General features: G+C 32.7%; 3 protein-coding genes across 3 annotated transcripts; 1 reads left to right on the plus strand and 2 right to left on the minus strand.

The window, feature by feature from the left end:
- Positions 1-4,068: 4,068 nt before the first annotated feature.
- LOC125855157 (zeatin O-glucosyltransferase-like) lies at positions 4,069-5,675 on the plus strand. Its single transcript, XM_049534840.1, has one exon. It carries the CDS (start codon positions 4,181-4,183, stop codon positions 5,567-5,569), a length of 1,389 nt encoding a protein of 462 aa, XP_049390797.1. The 5' UTR covers positions 4,069-4,180; the 3' UTR covers positions 5,570-5,675.
- Positions 5,676-6,103: 428 nt separating this feature from the next.
- On the minus strand, positions 6,104-7,742 carry LOC125855158 (zeatin O-glucosyltransferase-like). The gene has a single exon (XM_049534841.1). The coding sequence runs from the start codon at positions 7,397-7,399 to the stop codon at positions 6,287-6,289; it is 1,113 nt and encodes a 370-aa protein (XP_049390798.1). The 5' UTR covers positions 7,400-7,742; the 3' UTR covers positions 6,104-6,286.
- LOC125855159 (uncharacterized) lies at positions 6,104-8,143 on the minus strand. The gene has a single exon (XM_049534842.1). It carries the CDS (start codon positions 8,057-8,059, stop codon positions 7,403-7,405), a length of 657 nt encoding a protein of 218 aa, XP_049390799.1. The 5' UTR covers positions 8,060-8,143; the 3' UTR covers positions 6,104-7,402.
- Between the last annotated feature and the right edge of the window lie 1,533 nt (positions 8,144-9,676).

The following is a 9,676-nucleotide window of genomic DNA, read 5'->3' on the forward strand; positions in this document are numbered from 1 at the left end:
TTTCAATGTTTATATATTTTATTTTAAATTTGGGCTTGTAAAATTTTGTAAATATTATATATATAATTTTATTTTATTTATAGATAAAAAAATATTACTTATAATCTACTTTGTGAATATATTTTTAGTTAGTTTATAGCTTTCAATGTTTATATATTTTATTTCAAATTTGGGCTTGTAAAATTTTGTAAATATTATATATATAATTTTATTTTATTTATAGATAAAAAATATTATAACTTTGTTAATATATTTTTAGTTAGTTTATATATTTTATTTCAAATTTGGGTTTGTAAAATTTTGTAAATATTATATATATATATTTATTTATTTTTATTATTATTTTTTTATTTTATTTTATTTTATTTTTTTTTGAAATTGCCATCATCAAGGTTTGTCACCCGATGTCAGGGGTCTGGCTAGACCCACGTCTTTCCCATTCATTCAATATAATTTTATTTTATTTATAGATTAAAAAATATTATAACTTTGTTAATATATTTTTAGTTAGTTTATAGTTTTCAATGTTTATATACTTTATTTCAAAAAAATATATTTTGTGCTCATGTGAATTTTACCGTCTTTACGAAAATTTTTATTCATTTAACGTTTCTTAAGTTTAGCTTATCACACAGGTAGGTGAAAATATATTTGATCTCTTTTTCAAACACCGTTAAGTTGTAAAAAACCGAAAAAAAACAAAAAAAAACCCGAAAAAATAGACTAAAATCGAAACCGAAAAAACTGACTTTGCGTGGTTTGATTTGATATTTAGATTTAATAAACCGACATAATTGGTTTAGGTTTTTTTTAATGAAAAACCAAACCAAACCGACCTATGTACACCCCTACTTCTAAGTCATCAAGAATCGTGGTTGAGTTCGAAGGTTAGTTTTTTCTTGATTTTATTTTGTTAGCTTTTCGAAGAAAGGAGCAATTTAACTTATGATAATGGAGGTTTTTTTTCCAAACATGAAGAACAATAATAAAGAAGAAGATAATTGAGTTAATATTTATTTTTTCCAAGTTTATTTTAACACATGACCAATTTTTATTGGTCAGTGCTGTCTAAAAGCTGCACCCACGCGCCTAACATAGGTGAAATCACGGACTCAACCACGTAGGCCGAAAAGTGGTAAACAATTAACTAAAAAATAAGTTCGGGGGGGTAATAGGACCTTAGTAAAGGTTAGGTGTGTCTCTGGGATTTCGGGTATAGGCTGGGGGGGTACTTATGCATTTTCCCAATAAAATAGGTTGACTCTCAGAATTCTATCAAGCTCACATATATTGGGACAGAAAAAATAACACATATCATTTAAATATTACCAAAAAAGTATTATAAAAAATAATAATTAATAACTTAAAATATCTGAAAGACATTTTAAAAGGGTTAATTTTGTAATCTTATACATATCACATAAATTAGGACAAAGTGACCAGTAATGTACATTATTTCAAAGTTACATAAAAATATTATAAATCACAATAATTAATAACTTCAAACATTTAAAAAAAAATATGAAAATTTGGATGACTCTCCAAATTTCATTTGTGTCACATAAATTGAGACAACAAAAATAACATATATTGGGTCCATTTTAATTTATTTGTCTTATTTTTTTTATATTTAAAAATTGCGTAAAAATACTATAAATCATAATAATTGACAACATAAAATATGTTTTGGAAAGAAAATACAAAAAATTCCATTGATTCTTGAAGTGAATCTATCGTAAAAATACTATAAATCATGATAATTGACAACATAAAATATTTCAAAAATGTTGTATGTGGGTAGTCTTATTATGCCTTAAATAACGTCAAAGAAAATACAAGTTTGTGATAAAAAAACTTATTCATTTATCCACACAAACAACCGCTTCAAAAACTCGGTTATTAGCCCCAAAATATACCATTTATATTATTGGGCCCGTCCATAGCACGGACAACATTATCTAGTATTAATATAAAAGTAGTGATATTATTAGTATAAAATAATGTAGTGCCTATTGATACCAAATGGCAATGTTATACCATTTTGAACCACAACTGTTATGATTAAGAATAAGATCTATTTAAAGAAGGATTATGTAACACCTGGACTTTGAAAAGGACTAAAGAGGGGTTTGTGCAAGTCACCCATCAATTTTAAGTTTTGGGTCAACTTCAAATAATTGTATCTTTTAGAACATAAAGAATTAGGTGATCCATGACCTATCAAATTAAATGTCTTTGAGTCCTCTTTCCAACGCCGACAAATTTTCTTAATTTTGAGCTCGGAGTAAAAAGTTATGTTCGTTTCAATGAAGCCTCTCTTTTAAAGGCACCTCAATCATTTTTAGAGGGATAGTTTGATCTTTTTCCGTCCCTGCTAAGCCTAGCCACGTTTTTCTTCACCAAATTAAGGGTCTAATAAGTGTTAATCATTTTTTCACGTTTTTAACAATTAGAGAAGTAACAATTAGCACTGAGTTTGGTTCTTGTTTGTCAAGTCAATAAAGAAGACTAGCAAATCTTGTAGTCTTAAACTTAAGATATGTTGAATGTATCAAAATGTTCTTTAATCTTGTGATCATAAATATGTTACGTGAAAAACTGAAAGGAAAGAGTTCTAAAAAAGGAAAGACGCATTTTTTAAAACAACTTAAAAGGAAAGTAAGACAAACAAATTGAAACGGAAAGAGTATCTAAAAATTGACACGTCATGTTGAACATGTTATATCATATATGGTTGAAAACGCTATGAGAACCTTGATGGCTTCAACGGATGAGGGAAAGAGCAGAAAATTTGAGCAATGCTATAATGAAATTTTCGTTATAGAGAAGTCTCACTATACTGCAGATGAGTCTATGCATTGACGGCATAAAAAAATAGGCATAATTCATAAATATCCCCTTTAACCTGGTTTCAGCTTACATCTACACCCTTCAACTTTGGATGTGCACAAGTAGACACTTGAACTTATATAAAATTGAACAAGTAATGTCCTGTATGGCTAATACATGTAGAACGACACATCAGACACAAAATTGTCATGTAGGACACCGCGTAGGATGAATGTATCTATTTGTGCAATTATATACAAGTTTAAGTACCTACTTGTGCATACTCAAAGTTGGAGGGCATAAATGTCAGCTGAAACCAAATTAAAGGGTGTATATACTTATTATGTCAAAATATGTACGCAAATTAGGTCACTTTATTTAGTAGGAGTTGATATAACATGTTAACTGATTGTGAAAACACTCATTATGGAAAGACATAAAGTTACCATTGAAGTTGTCTTAAATTTTCAAAAAGACACCTTAACTTTGCAACCGTCCTATTACTCCACTAAAAGTCACCCTTAGGACAACTTTAAGGGGTCAACTTTATTTAAAAAGGGCGTAAACGTGTGTGGGTCCATATAACTGACTTTAGATAGTACAAGACGAAACTATTTTTGTTATTTCTGATTTTTCTTGAGAGTTACAAAATCAAGAATGGTGATAAAGACATATGAAAAGGATGGATTAAGACATGCATTAGTTGGAAAAAAAATTATGATTAGTTATAATTAACAAACATACATACCAATTCATAGTTAAATTTCCATAATTCTATATTTTACTTCATTAGATTTTAAATCCCCTTAGTTAAAGACAAATTCAAAATTTGAAATTTTTGAATTTTGAAGTTCATTACATATATATATTCATTGAATTTTCTCAACAAAAATATATGGTTTGGATCACCAAAGTTGTTCCGAATCTGTACTTCGCAGGCTAGCTTCGCCTTTGCCCTTAATGAAAATCCTGATTTAGCCACTAATCATAATGAAAATTAGTTTTCCCACTAAATAGTTATCTATTGTTATCGATTAACGTATCTGGTGTAAAAAATAAATAATAATTATTATAATGGTATACTATTATTGCACCACTCAAATAATAATGGATATATTATATTATTATTATCTCACAAGATAAAAACAAGTTTTATGACATAATGACATACCTTATTTTCTTTGTATTATTATCATCTAACATTTCAAGATTTATACACCTTTGAAGAACACCTTTTTCTTGGAAGATCATCAAAATTTTTAAGTCTTATCAGATTTCATAAGACTTTTTAAAGCAATTAGGTGTTAGGGAGGATCCGACAGAAGTAGGAAATTTCGATATTTCCACTAACATGTGTAGCAACATACAAAAAGATGAAGTAGCTATAGTCATGGTTCCATTTCCAGCACAAGGCCATCTCAATCAACTTCTTCAACTATCCTGTTTAATTTCATCATCATATGATCTTCCTGTCTATTATGTTGGCACAGCTACACATAATCGTCAAGCACGTGTTCGAGCCAACGCCTTAAATCCATCAGACATAGCCAAAATCCATTTCCATGACATCCCAACTCCTGAATTTGCCTCACCACAACCTGACTTTAATGCCTTGAGCAAATTCCCATCACAACTTCAGCCATCATGGGATGCTTCTATGCTTCTTCGCGAGTCCATTGCTTCCTTCTTACGTGATATTTCCTCAAAAGCAAGACGAGTCGTTGTTGTTCATGATTCTTTAATGTCTTGTAATGTTCAGGATGTTTCGTCCTTGCACAATGCGGAATCATATGTATTTAATTGCATTTCAGTGTTCACTTTGTACTGTTTGATATCATTGTCTATGGGAATGCATGTTCAACTTGAAGAGGAATTGCTTAAAAAGTTACCTTCCATTGAAGGAACTTTGACAGATAAAATCAAGAATCTTGGAGCTTCTCAGAGTCCATATATGGATATTAGATCAGGTGATATCCATAATACAAGTAAAGTAATCGAAAGGGAGTTTCTTGATTTGCTTGCACAAGTAGCAAGTAAACAGGAGAAGAAACAATGGGCAATTGGACCAATTTTGCCTATTAAACTCGATTGTGTCTCGAATAAGAACGATATATGTCTCGAGTGGTTAAACAAACAACCTCCAAGATCAGTTCTTTATGTATCTTTCGGAACAACAACTTCATTTTCCGATAGGGAAATCAAGGAGCTCGCGATGGGATTAGAGCAGAGCAAACAGAGGTTTTTATGGGTGTTGAGAGATGCTGATAGAGGTGATATCTTTACCGGAGAAGCTAGAAGACTTGAGTTGCCGGAAGGATTTGAGGAAAGAGTAAAAGGGGTTGGGTTAGTGGTGAGAGAATGGGCACCACAGCCAGAAATCTTGGCTCATTCGTCCACGGGGGGTTTCATGAGTCATTGCGGATGGAATTCTTGCATTGAGAGTATTACTATGGGAGTGCCAATAGCTGCTTGGCCTATGCATTCTGACCAACCAAAAAATGGTTTCTTGGTTACGGAAATGTTGAAAATAGGCCTGATTGTGAGGGAGTGGGAGAAACGCGAGGAGCTGGTGAGTGCATCCACCATTGAGAATGTTGTGAGGAAGTTGATGGCATCAGAAGAAGGTGATGCGATTAGGAAAAGAGCAGAAGAATTAGGAGAAGCAGTAAGGCGGTCCACAGAGAAAGGGGGTGCTTCTCGAATGGAGTTGGATTCTTTCATCGCGTATATCACAAGATAGACTTGCTTTTTATGGCTATTAGTAAGATGATTGCTATGTACTTCTCTTTTAACAGATAATTAATCTGGTTTTAACATGAATAAATGTTTGCCTATATGCTTTGCAATATCTGTTTTACAAAATCAGCTGTGGTGAACTTCTCAATTCATTAAATGTATCCCTTTCCACTGCATTGACACGATAAATACTACTATTGGAGTGAATCAAGGGAACATGTCCTTTGGAGCTCCTATAGCAGCTTGGCCAATACATTCAGATCAGCCAAGGAATTCTCAACTTGTAACAAAGTACTTCAAAATTGGACTAATTGTTAGGCCATGGACGCGTTATGATGAACTTGTTACATCAGAGATAGTTGAAAATGGAGTGAAAACATAGATGACTTCAAAAGAGGGAGATGAGATGAGGGAAAAAGCAACAAGTTTGAGCAATGCTATTAAAAAATAAGTGATGGATGATGGCATCAACCACGCTAGATGGACCTTCATCACTCACATTACTCGTTGAAATAATAAGATTCAACCATAGATTTTATAGGAATAACTTGTGTTTTATTTATGTCTGACTGAAAAAGAAGAGACTACAAGAATTACATAGAAATAGCTATAGTATTACATGCATAGAAGCGCGATTTCCATTACCATTATAATATGTAAATTGGAAATATATCAACCTTCTATGAATTTCACAGACTCCTGGACAATCATATATCGGATTTCAACGAGAAATGTGCGCGATGAAAGAATCCATCTCAGCGCGGTTTATGCCCCCATCCGTCGACTTTTTGATAGCATTGCTCAAATCTGCAGCTCTTTTCCTCATCTCATCTCCCTCTGATGAAGCCATCAATGTTTTCACAGCATTTTCAACTATCTCTGATGTAACAACTTCATCGCGACGCGCCCATGGCCTAACAATTAGTCCAATTTTCAAGTACTTTGTTACAAGTGGAGAATTCCTTGGCTGATCTGAATGCATTGGCCATGCTGCTATAGGAACTCCAAAGGACATACTCTCCATACACGAATTCCATCCGCAATGACTCATAAAACCGCCAGTTGAACTATGCGCTAAAATTTCCAATTGTGGTGCCCAATCTCTTACTATAATCCCTCTTTCTTTTATTCTCTCTTCATATCCTTCAGGCAATTGTGCTTTTCTAACTTCACTTGTAAAAACATCTCCTTTGTCAGCATCTCGGAGCACCCAAACAAACTTCTGGCAACTCTTCTCTAGTCCAATCGCGAGCACTTTGATTTCTTCATCACACAACGAAGTAGTCGTGCCAAATGACACGAAAATAACTGAGTCGCGCTCTTGTTTGTCAAGCCAGTCAAGGGACTCATGGCATTTGTTCGAGTCTTTTCTCTTCTCTTGTGGCTCCATGGGGTTGAATGGACCTATAGCCCATTGCTTCATACCATCATATTCTTTTGCCATTAAATCAAGGTACAAACTTTCAATCACTCTTGATGAATTGTAAAGTTCACCACTAATATGGTTCTTCCCATCAAATTGTTCTTGTATCTTCAAAAAATCCCAAAACTCTGGAGGAAAAGAATCTCCAACTGTTGGAATATCCTCGTAATTTTCAGTTCCGGGATGGAAAGGCTTTCCTTTGAGTTCCCAATAGTATGAATATGACATAAAAGCTGAAGTACTATTGAAACAGTAGCACTCTATGTTTGGTATTAGTGGCAAATCTTGAACTACAAATTTCATCAAACTGTCATAAATGACAACAACTTTGCGATGATTCGCGCTTAGAAGTTCATGTACTAGCGAGCAAACTGGCTTGCGGAGATGGAATGTGGCGTAAAATGAAGGCATTACCTAGTTTGGAAATTTGAAAGAAGCATTAGGATTAGGCAGAGGAGTTTCAAAAGAAGGTGTTTGATGAAATTCATGGAAATGAATTTTTGTTATAGTGAGTGGATCAAAGCCATGAGCTCTAATTTTTGCTTGTTGAATGTGTGATGTGATTCCAATGTAATGGACTTGAATATTGTACATGGAAATGAGCCTAGAGAGATGGAGGAGTTGGTTGAGATGGCCTTGTGCTGGAAGTGGCACCATGACCACAGCCACCCGGGCGTCGTCTTGCAGTGGTGGAGTCGGGAATTTCGCTATAGCGTGATTTTCTGTCAAAGGGTGTCCAACTGATCCTCCTCCTTCGACATCGGTTGTAACTTCTGCATTGACGTCGTCTTGCATAGCTACCCGAGCATTGTCTAGCATTGGTGGAGTTAGGAGTTTCACTATAGTGTGACTTTTTGGCAAAGGGTGTTCAACTGACCCTCCTTTACCACCGACATCTTGCGCAATATTTTGGCCGACTGACCCCCCTTCGTCAACTATAGCTCCTTCCTCGACGTCTTTCGGACCATTTTGACCAACTGACCACCCTTCGTCTACTGTAGCTCCGTCCCTGATTTCTTCTTGCACAATATTTTGGCCATGTGTACTTTTTGTGGTAATTTTTTCAGCCATTGAGCTTTATTAGAATAAAGATCTCTAGTACTACACAAAATTATACTTTTTGAATGAATAAAAAGAAGATAACTTTTATAAAGAATCAAATAAAGTAGAACCACAAAATTATTCTTGCAAGTTGCAAAAGGACATATAACTAATGACAAGAAACATAGCTAATGGCCAAGAAACAAACATGACAAATTAAGTACGACAAATTTTGTTTTCATGAAAGGTTCTCACTCACACCTTCCAAAAAGTCATGGATGAACGTTCGATATTCAGATCAGTATTTTAAAATTTGATTTTGATATCAACAAAAAAAAAAAGATATTAGATGCTAAATTTTGAAAGTTAGGTTTGATTTGATTTTTGATTTATATCCACCTATAAATAAAATAGTGCTGCAAGTTTTGAAAATAAGGTTTAAATCTTAACGTAAATAAGAAGTGTTTGATCGTTTCTTTATATCTACCTAAATTTTGGTGGATTGAAATTAGAGGTGGAGTCATCTTAAAGGTTTAAACTAAACAGTGTAATTACTTAATATCGCTGGGTCAAAAAATTATATTATGCAAAAATAGGGAAATAACACAAATATATATAAATTCATACTAGTTGTACGAGATTATCATGAATATAATACTTAAAAAAAAAAAAAAAACTCGTCAAAACGACTTGTAGCAATATGCTAATTTAATTGAGTTTTATTACTAACATAGTATAGATTGTGTCTTTTTATTTTTAATAGAAATCATTTCAAAGAATGTTCATTTATTCCCTTCTTTAAATGTTGAATGCATTGTTTATCAAATATTGTTTTTATTATTGACAGAAACTATTCGATATATGTTTTAGTGAGAGACAATAGATATACTCGATACAACAATTAAAGTATGTGTAAGCTGACTAGAACGACATCATATTATAAAAAGTACATGATAATAAACTATTGTACATATTTTTTTCTAGAACCTATAGGATCACCGGTCCCCTTTACTATAATGTGTGGCTCATCAACGTGAAGATAAATTGTTTCTTTAGTGAGTAATAGGGTGTGCGAATTTCGGTTTAACCAATAAATCGAACCCAAAAAAATGTTGTTGCTATTGGTTGTTGGGGTTTTGTTAATTCTCTTACCGGACTATTGGTTCAGTTTTTGTTAAGGACTGCTAATTGATTAATCGAAAATCAATAACGAATATTTTATTGATTTGATTATCAATTTAGCATATTTACAAATAAAATGAAAGCGTGTTTTGATTAAATGTTTCACTACAAAAGATTGATATTAACATAAGTGTTGGTTGGAGTAAGGAATATGAAGTTAAATATTAAAATGTCTCAAGGAAAATCTTTCGTCCACAATAACAAAAAATATCTTTCCTACTTTCGAGGAAAATATTTTTCCTCTCTAAAAGTCAAACATCATAAAATGACTTTCTCACAAAAAATAATTATTTGAATATATTTTTGGGCTAGTTTCAAATAGGGCAAACTATATAAATCTCACTAGTTTAGATCATTATTACTAGAAATCCCAATAGTTTTTTTATAGGGAAAATTGTATGAAATAGTAAACCATTAATTCAAATTAAGTGATGTAGTCATAGTTTATTTTATTTGTAATTCGTA

The sequence above is a fragment of the Solanum stenotomum genome, chromosome 2 (assembly GCF_019186545.1).
Source record: "Solanum stenotomum isolate F172 chromosome 2, ASM1918654v1, whole genome shotgun sequence".
Classification (NCBI taxonomy): Eukaryota; Viridiplantae; Streptophyta; class Magnoliopsida; order Solanales; family Solanaceae; genus Solanum; species Solanum stenotomum.

What these genes read in the sequence shown, in the direction of transcription:
- LOC125855159 (XM_049534842.1), bottom strand. Translation starts at nt 8,059, where the DNA reads ATGGCTGAAAAAATTACCACAAAAAGTACACATGGCCAAAATATTGTG.
- LOC125855158 (XM_049534841.1), bottom strand. Translation starts at nt 7,399, where the DNA reads ATGCCTTCATTTTACGCCACATTCCATCTCCGCAAGCCAGTTTGCTCG.
- LOC125855157 (XM_049534840.1), top strand. Translation starts at nt 4,181, where the DNA reads ATGTGTAGCAACATACAAAAAGATGAAGTAGCTATAGTCATGGTTCCA.